Here is a 17,178-nt window from a genome sequence, read left to right as displayed (position 1 = left end):
CAGAAGGTAGGCAAGGCTGCAAGTCAACCAAAAGAGATGCTGGCACTGCGCTCTTAAAAGGGCCAGAATTTGGTTTTTGGATTGGTAGTTTCAACACAGAACTGTTAAATGACTTCAGGACCATCTGAGTCCTGTCAAACTGCTCACGAGTTTTGTAACATACTTCACTGGATTCTAATTTACAGGAGTTTTAATACTTCTTTTACTTTATCTCTCTCAATGATTTATCCCATTGAATCAATAGCATTTGTTCACACAAGTTGTTGATGGGGAGGTGCTTTTTGTGTGTTTTATCGCATTTTTTGCTGGTGGTGGTTATGCTTTTTAATAATTCACTGCTGTCTGCTTCAGACAGAAGTTTTACGTTTTCCCTGACTTTTCTTTATCTTCCACTGTCTCGTAGAAAAATCAGCACGAATTTATCAAGTAAGGACCCTGTCAGTCACCAACAGCTGAAGTTAAGGGTATGAATTATTTCTCTTATCTGCCCCTAACAAAGCTTCCTATTTAGGAAAGCATTTAAGCATATTCCTTCCTTGTAAATACTTCGCTGAACCACGGTCTTTATGAAGCAATCACAGGGAAAGGCTGTTTGCAGGACAGGTGTAGGAAGAGCTCCCTCTTTTGTTTGACTTAGCATACTTCAACTTTTTCCACCTCTTTCTTCAGTTACCTCTGGTTAATACTAAATCCAAAGAGGTTGCAAAGAAAAAAACAGTATTTATCGTGTATCTTCTCTCTCTGACTGTCTATCTGGAGAGTTTTCCCTCCACCTCCCGTTTTTCACCACAGTTACTTTTCTCCCGAGACCCTGCTGCTGGCACACTCGGGGCCAATCCCACGCCACCTTAAAACAAAAATTTCCCTACAAAAACGAAACCAGCTCCCACACGGCTCCACTTCACCCTCTCTGAGGAGCACGTAGGATTTAAATCTATAGATATATAAATATAGCGGCCTCATTTGGGTCGCTTTTCTGCGCCACAGCCCCAGCGCTGAGGCACGGTCACCCCTACCCCGCCGCCCCCCTCAGCTTTTGGGGCATCCCCTCAGGTTTGGGGGCGTCCCCTTAGATTTGGGGGCGTCCCCTCAGGTTTGGTGTCGCCGCCTCAGCCTTGGCAGCGCCTCCCCAGAGGCGGGCTCGGGGCGGTGCTCGGCGAGCCGATGGCGGCGGGCGGGTGGAGGGGGCTGGAGGCGAGCGGCCGGCCCCGGGCATGGCCGGCGCCCCGCTGCTGCTGCTGCCGCTGCTGCTCTGCGCCTGGCCGGGTGCGAGCCAGGAGGCTCCGCGGACCCCCGACTGGCGGCTGACGCTGAAGACGATCCGCAACGGGGTGCACAAGATCGACGTGTACCTCAACGCCGCCCTGGAGCTGCTGGGCGGCGAGGACGGGCTGTGCCACTACAAGTGCAGCGACGGTGAGGGGGGTGAGGGGGGGACATGGCCGCCCATGGGCGCTGACTGGAAGCGCCGCGCCGCGCCCGTGCCCTCGCCTCCCTCGTCGGTGCGAGGCAGCGAAAGGAGGTGAAGGGTCGCCTCCCGGCTCCGGATTGCGATCCGGATTGCGATCCGGATCGGGTCGGGACGCCAGAGCTGCGCCCTGCCGGGGGGACGGGGCTTCAGCGGGCTGTGGGGGTGCAAACGCCCGGGCGCGGGGGGTTGTCGGGTCCGTTTGGGTCCGTTTGGGTCCCTGGTTGTCGTTTAACCCTTAGGATCGGCGGTGCTGGCTGTGTACAAAGCGTGGAGCACCTTAAAGCTCATTAATGCTTCAGAGAGCCCTTCCTTTTAAATATAATCCTGTGCATCGCACACAAGTCGTGCATCGACTGTGGTGGCTCTCGTGCATCGACTGTAGTGACTCAAAATTATTTTTGTTTTAACATGGAAACTGAAGCGAATATTTGCTCAGGTGCCTTCTCCCCCCTTGCTGACAAAGTGCTCAGTGCTCCCAAGCTGTAATTTGGAAACTCTCGGTGATATTCAGGTGCTTGAATACATACTTATACCAAAAATGCAGCCGTCTCAAGCCCAGCAAATGGCCACGGTGAGTTTTGACGGCACTAAAATTCTGTGGAAAAAATATATTTGAGGCATTATAAATCACCTTTTGCAGGATCAAAGCCCTTTCCTCGCTACGGGTATAAACCTTCGCCACCAAATGGCTGTGGATCCCCTCTGTTTGGGGTTCAGGTAAGTCCATTTTGGGGTTTCTTTGTGTGTGTGGATTTTCACACGTGGACTTTCCTCGATGCGGGTGTTTTCTTCCTCCCATATCCCAAGGGTGAGCCATCAGCCAGGTACTGCATCCCTGCCTTTATCAGCTCCAGCACGTGCTTTGGTAACAGCACGTGGGAAATAGTAATATGATAAATGAACAAAACGTAAATATATTCATAAATACTATAGGGATAAAATAGTGATGATGATTAACTTCTCATTTTTTAACCAATAACGTTTCATTCTCACAGTCCGGAAGGCACTGAACAACTGAACAGTAGCCCTGTGAGAGTGGAGGTTTTGGCTCCCACCTTACCAACGCTAATACATTTTTCTTTAAAGAAAATATGGGTTGTGTTACGTACCGGGTCTGACTGGGATGGAGTTAACTTCCTTCACAGCAGCCTGCATCACACAGTGTTTGGGATGTGGGGCTATAACAGCGTCGATAGGTAACACGGCACTGGTTCTGTCTCTTGCTGAGCAATGCTTGCACAGCATTACAGCTTTCTCTTTTTTCCCCAGTCTGCCCAGAAGGCTGGCTGGGGCTGGGCAGGAAGCTGGGAGGGGACACAGCCGGGACAGCTGACTCAGAAGGGATATTCCGTACCGTACAGCATCGTGTTCAGCAGGAAAACTGGCGTAGTGAAAAAAGAAGGGAGCAAGAGGAAGGAATTACCTTCCAAGGTGGCTGTTGCTCAGGGACAGGCTAGGCATCAGCCTGCTTTGTTTTTTTTTCCCTCTTTTGGTCACCTATTAAACTGTTATCTAGAACTATGTGTTGTCTTGCCTCTGCATTTCCTATTCTCTCCCCTGTCCTGTGAGGGGGCAGGGGTTAAGCAGGCAGCTGTGTAAGTGTTTGGCTGCTGGCCGGGGTCAAGCCAGCACAGCTTACTCGCGGTGAACAACAAACTACAGAGATAACTGAATGACAGCTGGATAGGTTGCATTAGTTCTTAATTTCTAACTTTTGTATTCTATCATATTCATAGCCTGTATCTTTCTTATGTAATATCTCAAGATTCCAACCTTAATTGTACCACCAATGTGATTTTCTTCACAGTTTGACATTGGGATCCCTTCGATGACAAAGTGCTGCAACCACCACGACAGATGTTACGATACTTGTGGCAATAAAAAAAATGACTGTGATGAGGAGTTTCAGTCCTGCCTCTCCAAAATTTGCAGAGATGTGCAGAAAACACTTGGAATATCAGAGAGCGTGCAGGGTAAGCCTGAAAAATGCCTTTGTTTTTCCGACTGTAGCTGAGCTTGTTTGGCAAAGACTCTTTGTGCAGCACAGCAATGCCACGTTTTCTTAAGCTGAAGCTACTGCTGAAAGATGCCTTGTTTGGCTCCTCTGTCACGCAGCCCAGACACTCATACAGCTGAGCAATGACACAGCATAGGAAAATGATCAGGGGAAAATGGAGAAAAAATAATGATTCCCGTGTAGGAGTAGCTAGCTGGGAATACAACCTGATCAAAACATACGTATAACTGTAATTGTTGCATTTGCTGTGGTGGAGCTCAATATTCACTGTTTGGCTGGCTGAGTTCTAAACGTCTACTACACGTCATTGCTAGTAAACAGTGGGACAATACTGAATTGTCTCCTTTTATGAAATAAGATACTAGAATAATATATTGTTACAGCGGAAGCAGTTGACGCTGTCCCTTAGTGCATACATTTTAGGTTTTTCTTGAACAGCCCATAATCCTATGATTGGATTCCTTCTGATTGTTGGCCTGCATCTGATCAGTGCATGACATAACCACACTTAACGTGGCCAATGGCACTTTTACAGTAAGTAGTCCCACCAAGAACAATCAGTTTTTAGAACAAGCCTCTGTTTGAACTTCTCAGATCCACACAACTGCAGAGAAGTTGTCATGTTCGTGCTTTGTGTCAAAACTGATGAATGTTTGCTCAGTTCTGTTGAGTTGCTGTTAAAGGTAGCAACCTTTGCATAAACTGGGATGCAAAAAGCGAAGGATAAAACAGTTCTTTTACCTTGCCAGAACTAAATGATGTTTCTAACACTGGTAACCTACCATATTCAGTGAACTTTCTTGCTTGTTTTCATTGGCATAAGTAAAATCTTCAGTCACAACGTTAATGATTCCGTATTGGTTCAGTCTTTGACACTCTGCTCTGCCCAGAGCAGATTGGTAAACTGAGAAGGATTTTAAAAAGCAGAGTCATGTCTAGTTGTTTCATATTCCATCTAAAGAGTGCTTCTCACTGAACTTCTCTTTGTTTACAGCTTGTGAATCAACTGTGCAGCTGTTGTTTGATGCAGTTATACATTTAGGATGTAAGCCATACCTGGACAGCCAGAGAGCTGCCTGTATGTGTCGGTATGAGGATAAGACAGATCTCTGAAAGACACGGACATCTTACGGTTCAGAATGAAGTAAAAGACTCAGCTGGAATGAAGCAAGACTTTGGCCAAAGCTTTACACTTTCCAGCAAGTAATATATTAAATGCTGATGTGAATATACTGGTTTGAAAGTTACTGTGATATTCTTCCTCATGTTTAAAAAAAATGTATCAAGTCTTCATTATCTTTCCCTTTACACTAGAAGTGTGGAAACTGAAATTCAATTCCTTTGGTGGACGTACACCGAGGGTATGCTATTGTCAAACATCAGTGCTATTTTAAATTAAAATAAAAATGCAGTGAGTAAATCAGAGGCACAGAAGAGTTGAATTCTCAGGTGATTTTTAATGTAGGTCAAATGTTACGTTTCCTAGTAGTTGATGCTTCTGATAAGATCTATCAGGAAAAAGTGTTTTGTGTGAGTTAATATGGCATCTTGCATAGCCAGTACTTCCATGCTTTTGGTACAATGGCCTTCAGTTCTTTCGGATGTGTTCCGTCCTGTGGGTTTGTTTTAAAACAACAACAAAGCGCCCTAAGCAAGGGTATATATCTGCACTATATATTTCTACCTGATTCTGTATCAAACATACTTTTGCAGCACTTTTCAGATCAAATAAGTTGATCCTTCTAAGGCTTGACTGCTAAAATGAACAGTTTGCGACCTAAGGATATACTTCTGATTTGAGAACCTGCTGGAATGTATTTGTAATGTTACATAATTTTAAAATCAATTCAAGTGTTTATTTTTCAAATAAAACGTGTTGTGTATTATATGCATAGAAAGGATATATTGTTCAAAGAGGTTGATTTATATTTGTTTTGTGGCACCACTTGGTTACTGTGTTCATCTTTGCTTTCATTTAGTTAGTTCTGATTGAAAACTAGAAGAAGGTTCCATGGATAGGGTCAGCATGTCCAACAAACCTTTTTATTTAAAATGCCTGCTGTGACACTGGCAGAAATTTGAGCTTGTATTTCTGTCGTGTATTCCCATGACCTCTGTGAGGCTGACAAACATCTGAGCCTTTATTTCTGTCATCAATTTCTTCTGTGACGTCTCTAGCTGAAATCATCAGATGTCTGTATTATTTGGGATTTGTCCTCCGTCCTGATCTTTTGTTGCTAATCTCCAGTTGTCAGACCTCCGTTAACTTCTGCATTGGATCCCGTCCTCCTGCTCTGTTTTGCCTTAGAAATCCACTGAAGATGAGTGAAAATCATGATACTGCATTGGTGAACAGGGAACAGAGACTGTGTAGAAAGCCTAAAATTTACCTGACTCGTGGATTGTGATTTCTTTCTGGAAGTGCTTTTATATGTTTTTGCTTTTTTTTTGTTTTGTTTTTCACTAGAGCTTACTGTACGTGATGCAATATAAGTGCCTCAGAATAAAGTTCAAGTTCTTTGGCCATGCTTTTGTGTTTGTGACTACTACGTAATGCTGCAAGAGACATGCTACTGCCAAATTTTACAAAGCTGTGTTTGAAGAACTCGTGGTTCCTCCAAATTTGGTGAAATTTATTCTGTCATGGAACTGAAATGAGTCTGAATTACTCCCATTGCTTAAAATTAAAACTATGATGCATTATCACAGTGAGTGCAGAATAATTCTGTGTTCAACTAGGTAAGCCAGGTAAAAGTGAGCTTCAACTATGTGCTTCTATGAACATAGAAGGAAAAACTGTTGGAAAGTGCTGGGCTTTGTTCCCTTCTGTATTAACCTGCAAATATATCATGAAAGCATTTCATAGTTTCCCTCAAACTATTTATAATACTAAAAAGAGCCTTTACATGGCTAGATAACACAACAGATGACATGTTAATAGTTCTGATAATAAACCAAAGGAAGCATTTATATTTGAGGGAGTCTTTGCCTAAGTTTTGCCTGTAGCAGAAATCCTTGGTTATAGTTTCCTGCAAATTATATGAAACATATTACAGGTTACAATGCCAAAGGGAAACCTAGGTATTACCCTCACGTGATTTAACAACTTAAATATATATATATTGCAGTTTTGTCATTTGGCTCGTTACTGTGTGCTTTCATGTAGGCAATAGCACTATTTTTAAATGTCTCTGTGATTATTTTTTTTTTTATTTTTTACAGGTTTTAATACGTCCTTCAGGCTCTTTTGCCTGTCTGGATGACTTGAGCAGCACTAGCATGTCCAAAATCTAACAACCTTCTTCAATCTGCAGTTTTGATACCTCCACAATGCTTTCTGAATAAATAAATAAATAAAAAATACCCACTTAGAGTGGAGCTATTGCAACAATCCAAGACTTTCTAAACATGTGCATGCAGGTATAACAAAAACATATTAAAATACGCTGGAGATGCACGCCAGAGTCAAACATTACCTCTGTCTTCCTATGTGTGCTCAAATTACTGGTGACTCAGCTGAACGCAATGGCTGACTGAGTATGATCTTAGCCACTAGCAAAACAAAGTGAAAAAAAAAAAAATATGTTTACTTAAAATGGGCTTCTTGAGATCTAAGCTAACTGCAGGGCTAAGGAATATGGCTGACGTGAATGCAAACTGCTGAACAGAACTGTTTCAGAGCCCAAAATTTAGGCTCTCGGTTTGCTCCTTCATACACAGTTACTGCAGCTGGGGGCTTAGGGGCAGCTCTGCTGAGGGGTCTGGGGGCTGCAGTTTGAAAAAGAAATGAATCTGCTTGCTAAGAGACAAAATGTTTTACAGTGTAAGAAAGATGCTGTTGTAAAATAGCATTCCGTTTTGACAGAAGTATACTCAAAACCATTTTAAACAATTTTATCTTGATCTAGCTGACTACAGCAGCTTGAGGATGACAAGTCCAAACAAGGGAAAAATAAGCAAAGGCAGTTAAAAACACCCGTAGCTCCACCAAAAGGGAGACACCTCATCTAAACCATGTTATTCACGGAACAAACCTGTATAAAACAAGCCCGACAAGGTAAAAATACCCCAAATCCCCCTTTGAATTTCCCTCCTGTAGCAGCATGGATCTCTAGGAGCTTGTTCACACTTACACCTACCTCCTTCGGTGCCTGTAGCAGCGCTGATCTCCAGAAGCCTAAGAATACCCTAGGGTCAGTGAATTCAGACCCACAGCATTACAAATCTCCTAAACTCTGCTACAGAAGGCTGGTTTTGTCCCCAGACCATCCCGGCTCTGTCACCACCCCGGTGATGGGTGCCCAGAAGGAAGGGGCTGACAAGATGGGCGTTTGTGGAGGTACCCAGGCAGGCTTTGTCAGCCCCTTGGCTCTCTCCTCAGCCACGACCAAGGGCAATGTGCTACACCAACAATCTAGGGTTACAAACCCAACTCCAACCTAACCCCTCACGCCCGGGCGCCCCGAGGAGGGCGCATGTCGGGCGCCTCAAGGCGAAGGAAGCAGCCCGCGCCTTTAGGGGGACCCCTCGCACGGTGCTGAGAGCCTCCCCGGCGCCGAAGGGGACGTCTCAGCAGACTCCAGGCTCCATCCTGAGGAAGCCATTCCTCCCGTTCATCCTCGGGGCTCCGGGGGCAGGCTGAAGGCTTCTCCTTCCTTCTCCCCCCACCACCCCCGCGTCCTTCGGAGGCGGCCGCCATGTCGGGTAGGTAGGAGGCGGAATGGCGCCCGCCCGCCCTGGCGCCCTAAAGCGGCTTCTAGGGGGGGGGGGACCGGGGTGAGCCGTGAGAGGGGCCCGAGCCTCATGGAGGGGAGCTCTCGGTTTCGGAGAGACTTGTCGTGAAAGGTTCCTGCCCGCACTGCTCGGGCTTGGGTGCTGAGCCCTGCGGCTGAAGCCGGGCACCTGAAGGGCCGGGGCGGGTGAGGGGGGACAGGCAGCAGGAGGGGGCTGCGCCCCTCAGGGTGAAGGGTGCTCCTCTGGGCGCCCCCCTCTTTGAGAATACTCCACTCTTTCTAGGCTTTAAACAAAGGCACTATCGTTTTGCTGCACATAATAAAACCTTGCACTGGATGTTTTAAATTTGCAGCCCTTGGCATTCTCCTTTTGGTAGCAGGAGGCAAAGCTCCCCTTGGGGTACAACATTCTGTTTCTTCCTTGGTTGTATTTTCAGTGTGGTTTGTGTTCCCCAAGATGCCATCAGGCGTGCTGTAGAGTCTTTGTGCCCTGTGGTGGCTGCCGGTGCTTTCCAAGCGTCTCTTTGAAACGTTATGAGATTAAAATGTAGCCAGGAAAACGTGCTGTCAGGTCCCAGGGTGAATTCAGTGCCCACCTGGTTTTGGATTCCCCTGAAGCAGTCCACAAGATTTAAAATGAGTAGACCCATTGAGAACAAACAGTTTTTAGAATGAGCCTGTGTGAGACAAGCAGAAAGTTTTTCACATATATGTATGTATTTAAGTATTGTTTACTTGAGTGAAGCTGCAGAGTGGCAGCAGCAATAAGAAGCTCAAGGCTAGCCGACTAAACAGAACTAAAAGAACAAGTAAAACATCCTTCTCGCATTTCCTTTGGCCCAGGCATTCTGTGGTCTTTTGATATCTGTATGTCAGCATTTTCTGTCTAAAAGTTTGACTGTAACATTTTTAAGGTCTGTTAGGGTCTTTAGCTTCCCCCCCCCCCCCCCCCCCCCTCTATTTAAGTTGAGGCAAAAGCTTCAGACAGATCTCAGGTACACAAGCAAAAATATGACGTCAATTTAAACATACAGCTCTCTGGCTCATATTTTAAACAAAACCACAGGCACAGGTACTTTTGCTACACTTTATCTATACTCATTACTCAGTATTTCTGTCATTAATCTGACCTAGGTGTTGTTTCAAGCAAACTGAAATAGCTCCTTCTGCACTGGGTCACTGGTAATATTTATAAAACCCAACACTTGCAAGCATAATAAATATTTACAAAGGGGAAGTTTATATGTAAATAGTAATGCTTAAAGTAAATAGTAATGCTGACTCGTGTTGAGCTGTGCCCCAGTCTCCTTTGCTATGGAGTTCAATATAGGGGCTTTCTAAAGTCAGTTCTAGATTTCTGCAAGTTTTTTCTATCGTCTTTATGAACTTTTCTTCTCTATCAGTGCATACATATGTTAGTTCACTTTGCAAAAGACTTTAGTCAGATGCAAAAAAACAGGGAAAAAAAACAACTAGTATCATGTATACAAAATAGTTTGTAATATATGCACGTGTGTGTGTGACCATGTCTTTTTTCTGTTCCAATTGCAGGCCATGTTCAGTTGGATAGCAGATCTACATTAACCACCACAGGTTAGTATATAGCTTTCATAATGGGGTAGTTAGTCTCCAGTGGTAGTAGGAGGAGCTGTGATTTTATAGCCTACAGAGATGTTTAAGCAAAAAGATTAAATATTTTGGCCTAGACATCTGCAGGTCTTCAGTTTTACAGCCTCCCAACATGTGCATGTTCCCTGTTGTTTCCACAGTGTTACCTTTTGTGCATTCTTCTACTGGAGATACATATATTTATATAGCTTAGCAGAAGAAAAGGTACCAATCTTGCATCTTTTCAGCTGTTGTTAGCTATATGTATGGTTATACTGCCTTCTGTGACTGATTTGCTGCGTCCCAACCTCAAAGAGAACACTCAGTTCTGCATCAACAGCACCACTGAAACAAAACAAAAACAAACATGAATACATAGCTATATAGATAGATAGCTAGATATAAAACATTCACATCTTGATCACCTAAAATTCAGACCGTTGGGGTCAGAATTTTAAGAGCAGCCTGCAAAATTTTGGGGTGCAAATGCTAATGAAGCTGTTAAACTGCATGCCTTCTCAGCTGATGTGTGAATGAGCTTTTGGTTCACGCTAACAGCTAAACTTTATGGCTGGATGCACAGTTTAAAATTGTTGCTCTTAATGATTTTTTTTTAAATCTCTCTAACAGACAGAAATCAGAACATCACCGAAGTAGATGCGCTTGATAAAAGGTAAAGTTATGATGGCAATGACCCACTGAAATCAGTTGAAAGTTGCCTACTTTTTATTAAGAGTGTGAATGGATTATTCATTCAACCCTACCCATTTATAGAGTATGTTCCTAGTTTTAACTACATGAGATGCAGATCTATTAAATTCTGCCACAGATCTTACAAAAATTTTTATTAACCAGGTGCTCATAATAAAGTGGAGAGGTAGAAATACTTAATGAAACACTTCGGTCACTCTGCAGTGAAACAAAAGCATTTTGGAATAAATTGTGATCTTTAAGTAACTTCTGCAGGCAGGTGTTCTGAACTTCTTCCACAAATTGCACCAAAAGTGAACATAGCAGGAAATAAGCAGTAACATGCCAAATATTAAAGCTCTGCCTACACACAGTTCTAGGGCAGCATGACCTGGAGTGTCATTCTGTACACTTGTATCACTGGCCTTATCTGTTGCCAGGGCTATCACCAAAAGTGCTTTAGCTTCTGTTGCCCTGCACCACCGCCTCTTGTCAACAGAAGCAGCAAGATTGTATGCTTTGTCCCTCTAAATACATCCATGCCAAAGCTTGGAAAGGACCTTTTGGATCCAGGCGTACAGTCCATAGCATGCTGTCACAGACATCTATGTTGTGTGTGCTCATAAAACAATAAAATCACTGAACGCTGCTCCGAACTCTTATCTATTTGTTGCCTTAATATTTAAAACTCCTCTACCTAGAAGCTAGGTTGGTTGGTTGTGCTTGTACCAGCACTGTGTCTCAGCTTTAGTGCTTTGTTGCTTCATTGCTAAACACTTAGATGAACAGTTGTATCACCTGAGCTTTTATTTTGGAAGGGTAAATACTACCAACTCATTCTCCTCTTGCAAACAGTGTGTATACCACCTCATCAGCCACTGTACACTACATAGTCTATTGCTTATGATGCAGCACTCGGTTTATTTAGATCTTGAAGCAAACCTCACACAGTTAGAATTCCACATAAATACATATGTACCATCTAACTATGCTAAAATAATGTTTAGCTAAACATACAGTGTGGAGAACTGGAGCCAAATCTGAAGCTCTCTTATATGCCTTACTGTGTTACTAACACGACAGCCTCCTGAAAACTGTAAATGCAAATACGTTGTAGAGAAACTGTTCAACACTACCTGATAGAGCCTTTAACCTACCCAGTGCTAGTTTTTAGTGAACTTTTTAATGTGCCCAAGGTTTTCAGAAAGACCTAATGATTTAGGTTCTTTCTATATCATTACACATCTTGCATTTCTGAAATTGGATTCTCAAAGTCTCCAGTCAATTGCAAAAGTCTCAGCCAGCAGGAATACAGGAAGGGAATTCAGGTAGCCACTAACTCACTCATCAAGAAAATTTTCCATCCCTGGCAACAGACAAACGTATGACCCTGCAGAGCAATACAAAATGAACCATCGAAGAAGAGGAGTTGCACTGATCTTCAATCATGAACACTTTTATTGGCAGTTAATGCTGCCAGAAAGACGCGGGACTTCTGCAGACAGAAACAATCTGAAACGCAGGTAAGAAACTTGGTTTCTCCACCAAAGCTTAAAAAAGTAAACTTCAGAAATAAGCAGTTACCTAAATCTTATGTTTAAGAACAGAAGAAAATATTTTGCAGACATAAGCACCTATGCAACCTCAGCAAAGAAAGCTGTAACAAAAAAAGCTTCTAGGGACGTTCCTCTTAGTCACAGAAACTACTGGCACAAGTCCCCTGATTTGAGAGAGTCTTCAAAGTAACGTTGGGTACTACACCTGCACTGGACACGCGTTTGAGACCAACATCAAGTTCACTTTCTTTTTATTTCAATAAATGATGTGTAAACATGAGTATTCGTTCTCTCACAGTGAAAGCAGTTGAGCTGGTAGGAACTGGCATATAATTTGTGAAAAGTTTTTTTTACAAATGCTTATGTGTTTTAACAACAGCTTGACAGACCTTGGATTTGAAGTCAGAGATTTTGAAAACCTGAGAGCAGATGATGTGCTGCAGAAAGTTCACGAAGGTAGGAGACTATATGTTGGTTATGTCTATTTGTAGCAGAATTTTTCTTCCATTCATTATGTTCATCTAGCTTAAAATACTTTTTGTGCACAAGTGGAATTGCTTAACAGTAAAGGGACATAAAGTGTTAGACTGAAAACACTTTTATTGCAATGTAAGTCGTCTTTGGCAGAACCAACAAAGTTGCTAAGAGCTGAAAGAAGTTAACTTGCAGCTAGAAGTTATTAATATTCTTTTACTTTTAGTGGCCTCACTCTTCAGCCATGTGTATTTTACCTTCACATCTCTGCAGTATTGCACTATCTGAAAGCAGGGTTCATTTGAAAAACAATTGATCTGAGATTAAATCATAGGATACAAATGTGCCATGTTTTTTACACCTGAAGATTACTTTCTAGTCCTCTAAACACTGCTTGATATTTCAGCCTCTCAGGATGACCACAGCGATGCTGACTGCTTTGTTTGCGTATACTTGAGTCACGGTGAGAATGATCACGTTTATGCATACGATCACCAAATCAAAATTGAGACAATCACAAACATGTTCAGGGGAGACAAGTGCCCGAGTCTGGTAGGAAAGCCGAAGATCTTTATCATTCAGGTAAGGTTTCTGAATTCCATGGAGTTGACACTGACCCGTGTCATCTTCTTGTAATAGACAAATCATTTTTTCCTGAAATAGTCTTTACGTAAGAGAGAGTTTCCTTTTTATTTTTTTTTTCATTCCACGATCAATACTCAGTGTCTCTTTTAAATTGAATTTGAATTTAATTTGAATTTAAAGAATCAATTTAAGGCTTTATTGGCTCAGAAATACTGCTGGTGTTAAGCAGTCAAATAAAACCCATTCGTAATCTCCTGTTTCACTTCTTCATTCATGGGATAGGGCAAGTTGGAAGGGATCTCAGGAGGCCTGTTGTCCAGCTTCCTGTCTGTAGCAGTCAGCTATGGGGTCAAACCAAGTTACTTGGGGCTTCAGCCTGTCCTTATCCAGGTTACAACTAGCAAACTCAAATGAGAACCAGACTGTACTTTAGTTGTTCGTAGAGTAATTCTAAGAATTACCTTTTTTTCAAATGAAAGCTGACATAAGCACAAGGCTGCTACAAAAATCACTATATCGATAATAATTTTTTCATTAGGATTCATTTAGCTTTTTTTTTTTAATCTGATGCCAAAGATGGAAACTACGTGCATATTTCATATTACAAGTAGTACTTGGAAACATTTATAAAATATACTAATCAAAAAGCAAATCAACTTAGTTCAGTTCATAAACTGAGTTCTTTTTCAGCAAAAAGAACAATCAGTGTAACTTTTACCTTCGGAAATCACAGAGAAAACAGCAAGGACAGAACTTCATCACTGTAAAGGAAAGAAAATTTTCACGTTCCTCTTACGTGATATCTCTTAACTAATTCCTGTTACCTGCTTTGTACCTTTTAAGTGTGTTCTTACCTTCTTATTCTCCCTGTATAGCTTTTTCTGCAACACTGATAATACCGGGTTAATTTACTGACTTCTCACCAAAAAAATAATCCTGCAACTAACAGCTAGACAGTGTATGATGATGGCTGTGCTTCAGAGCATTTATTCAATGCTTGTGCAGGCAAAAGGTTAGGTGAGGTGATCCATTCTCTAGCTGAGCAAGTCTAGTGCAGGGTTGTGAGGATGGTTTGGGAGCTGGAGGATCTCTCTCATACGAGGAGAGGCTGAGATTGTTCAGCCTAAAGAAGAGAAGGTTCGGGGGGATCTCATCAGTGTGTATAAATACCTGACGGGAGGGAAGGAAGAAAAGGAAGCCAGACCCTTTTCAGCAGTGCACAGTGACAAAACAAGGCAGTGGGCACAAAAAATGCATGGAACCCCATCTCAACACAGAAATTTTGGTTTAAAAATAAAAAAAATAAAAATATGTGGGGTGGTCAAACAGCAGATGTCACCCAGACAGGTTGTACAGCTTCCTTCCATCCTTGGAGATGCTCAGAAGCCAGCTGGGTATAGTCCTGTCCTGGACAACTTGCTTTAGCTGATCCTGCTTGAGCTAAGAGGCTTGGGTGAGATGAACTCAGGAGATCCCCCATCCAATCTCAATGATTCCGTGATCATCTCAGAGCTTGTAGTGGGCTTCATCACCGAGATTTTAATTGCTAGAGATCGAAATGGGTCTTTATGGATCCACAGTCACGGTTAACTTGGAACATGCTGAATAGGAGTCCCCTCTGCTTAAAAGCATCGTAGTAACAAAGGTGAGCTTCACGGAGGTGAAAGCAGAATGACCCTTCTCTCTCCAACAGGCATGTCGAGGTGATAAACACGACGATCCAGTTATTGTTCAGGATACAGTAGACGGCAGAAAAGAAGCCATTGTTAATGAGACTGAAGTGGATGCAGCTGGTGTCTACACCCTGCCTGCTGGTGCAGATTTTCTCATGTGTTATTCTGTGGCACAAGGTAAAGTTCTAATATTTTACATGGGTGCGTCTGGTACTTCAATAACAAGCTTCAACACTTCCTCATTCTGCAGCCAAAACGAGTACAGTTCCAGGTCATCTGTTTTGCATATCTGATAAGTGACGTCTGTCTGAGAAGGAGCCCCATATGTTAAGGAAAAAGTAAAAACAAACCATCAAAATTGCTGTTAATTTGCCAAGCAGAGGCATTCTCATCGTAGTCTTGTTGCTGAGCTGTCTGCTGACAGCAAGCATTTCCCTTTTCTCTAAGACTGTGGTATGCTGGTGGCTTTTTAGTTTCCCTGTAGTATGACTGTCTTCCCCTGTCCACCACAGATCTTTGTCCTCAGTCCCATCTGCTCTCTTGCAACTCGCAGATACAGTCCTGTGGTCAATAAGCTACCCGTTCCTGAACCACACTCCGCTTGGCTAAGCACTTAAGTGATCTCAAGGACATTTCCTGTCTACAGTTTCTAGAAAAATTGCATAATTGACATGATACGATTTACACCCCTTATTAATCTCAACGATTACACTTAATGGGATAGCAAGGAGTAACTTGTTCATGTTTATTGGGTTAATGTTTAACTTAACCCACTTAAAACTGAATATCATTTTATGTTCTACAACAGGTTACTTTTCTCACCGTGAAACCGTAAATGGCTCCTGGTACATTCAGGATTTGTGTGAGGCGCTGAGGAAGCACGGCTCTTCCTTGGAGTTCACAGAGCTTCTTACTGTGGTTAACAGGAAAGTATCGCATCGCAAAGTGGAAGTGTGCAAGGACATAAATGCTATAGGAAAAAAACAGATTCCTTGTTTTGCCTCAATGTTAACTAAAAAATTGTATTTTCATCCAAAATCTAAGTAGGTTGTTAATTAACAATGCCAGTCTTTAATACTGGCTGTAGGAGTGAGAAAAACACTACCTTAGATCAGGAGACAAATATTCTATACAATTATTCGCAAAAACACTGAGATCAAACCTTAGAGTTGGTATATGCAATAGTTTCTAAATTCTTAAAGTGATTTTAAAGATAGTATTACAGCTCTGTGCCTCTCAGGGAAAATGGGAAAAGTCGACTGGTGCACGACTAGTAAAAGGTGCTCAGATTTCATTGGAATTGGTACTGTAGATAACTTTTAAAGAAAAAAGTAAGATTTTTGCTTGCTTGCTTTCTAATTATGGCACATTTTTACTATTATGGCACATTTTTTACTATTTCCAAACCTTTTTAAATACTGCGTTAGGTTAACTTTTCTTGCTCAAAGAGCACTGTTTACAGGGAATATATTTGTAAGACATCTTTTTTAAATCTGTGTGCGGTTGTATCTGCATTACAGTTTTTATTGATTTATCGAGGATGATTTTTTAAGACTTTTTTTTGTTTCATTTTTCTCTCAACACTAAAAAGGAACTTAATTCCTTGAGTGCAACTCATTATTAATGCAAATAAAGTGCTTCTTTTGCTTGCACATCACTTACATTTGTGCTAAAATTAAAGCTTGCTGGTGCTTTGCAAGGAGTAAAGCGAGCAGTAGTGAGGTGAGACCACAACTTCGGGTACAAATACACTCCATGGTGGTGAAAGCTCATCTCGTATAGATCTCAAAGCAAATCATTTATAGGGTCCAGGGTCGCTTACAACTCTGCTGGATATCTTTAGCAGCTCTGTAAATTACAACGTGTACGCACCTTTATACTTCAGGCCGTGGTGTTGGATCAGCCTCTGCCTCCCCTCAGCTCCAGAGCTTGGCTGTAACTGTCCCTTTGCATACAGAACCGACAGCACGTTTGTCACCATGAGATGTTTCAGGTTGCTGCAACAGCAGCATCAGTAATTTCAATTCTGTGCATAACCAAGTACTTCCATACATAATGGAAGCAAATTATCATTTATTTTTTTTTAATTAGTTTTTACATTATTGGTACACGTGCTCAACTCGGGGGCATGATGGAGAGCTCAAGCTGAGCAAAGTGGCCTAATCCACTTTCCTGGGTATAAAATAATTGACTTACTTGCTCTGCTTTACTTAAGTCCTTCTGCATACTGTGTTCTGAGTCACGGATATGTAGGCTTAATAGGGCTATTTTGAAGCTTTGTATAAATCATGTATGTGTGAATGTTTTGATAAGTCCTGTCAATAAAAAACAACAATAAAACAAATAATTTTACAGTAAATGAGTTTGATTT

The 17,178-nt window shown here is 42.3% G+C and overlaps 2 protein-coding genes across 2 annotated transcripts; both read left to right on the top strand.

Moving 5' to 3' along the window:
* The first annotated feature begins 1,127 nt into the window (after window positions 1-1,127).
* PLA2G12A (phospholipase A2 group XIIA) lies at window positions 1,128-6,012 on the top strand. The gene is made up of 4 exons (XM_068681964.1): window positions 1,128-1,416; window positions 2,112-2,188; window positions 3,279-3,444; window positions 4,483-6,012. Exons 1-4 carry the CDS (start codon window positions 1,215-1,217, stop codon window positions 4,599-4,601), a joined length of 564 nt encoding a protein of 187 aa, XP_068538065.1. The 5' UTR covers window positions 1,128-1,214; the 3' UTR covers window positions 4,602-6,012.
* A 2,022-nt stretch (window positions 6,013-8,034) lies between these two features.
* On the top strand, window positions 8,035-17,166 carry CASP6 (caspase 6). Its single transcript, XM_068681963.1, has 8 exons — window positions 8,035-8,192; window positions 9,773-9,814; window positions 10,460-10,502; window positions 11,896-12,042; window positions 12,455-12,531; window positions 12,956-13,131; window positions 14,828-14,984; window positions 15,616-17,166. The coding sequence occupies exons 1-8, from the start codon at window positions 8,186-8,188 to the stop codon at window positions 15,852-15,854; spliced, it is 888 nt and encodes a 295-aa protein (XP_068538064.1). The 5' UTR covers window positions 8,035-8,185; the 3' UTR covers window positions 15,855-17,166.
* Window positions 17,167-17,178: the final 12 nt, after the last annotated feature.

Source organism: Anas acuta, chromosome 4 (assembly GCF_963932015.1).
Source record: "Anas acuta chromosome 4, bAnaAcu1.1, whole genome shotgun sequence".
Classification (NCBI taxonomy): domain Eukaryota; kingdom Metazoa; phylum Chordata; class Aves; order Anseriformes; family Anatidae; genus Anas; species Anas acuta.
Note: the sequence above shows the minus strand (reverse complement) of the source record. Positions and strands in the feature narration are given on the sequence as shown.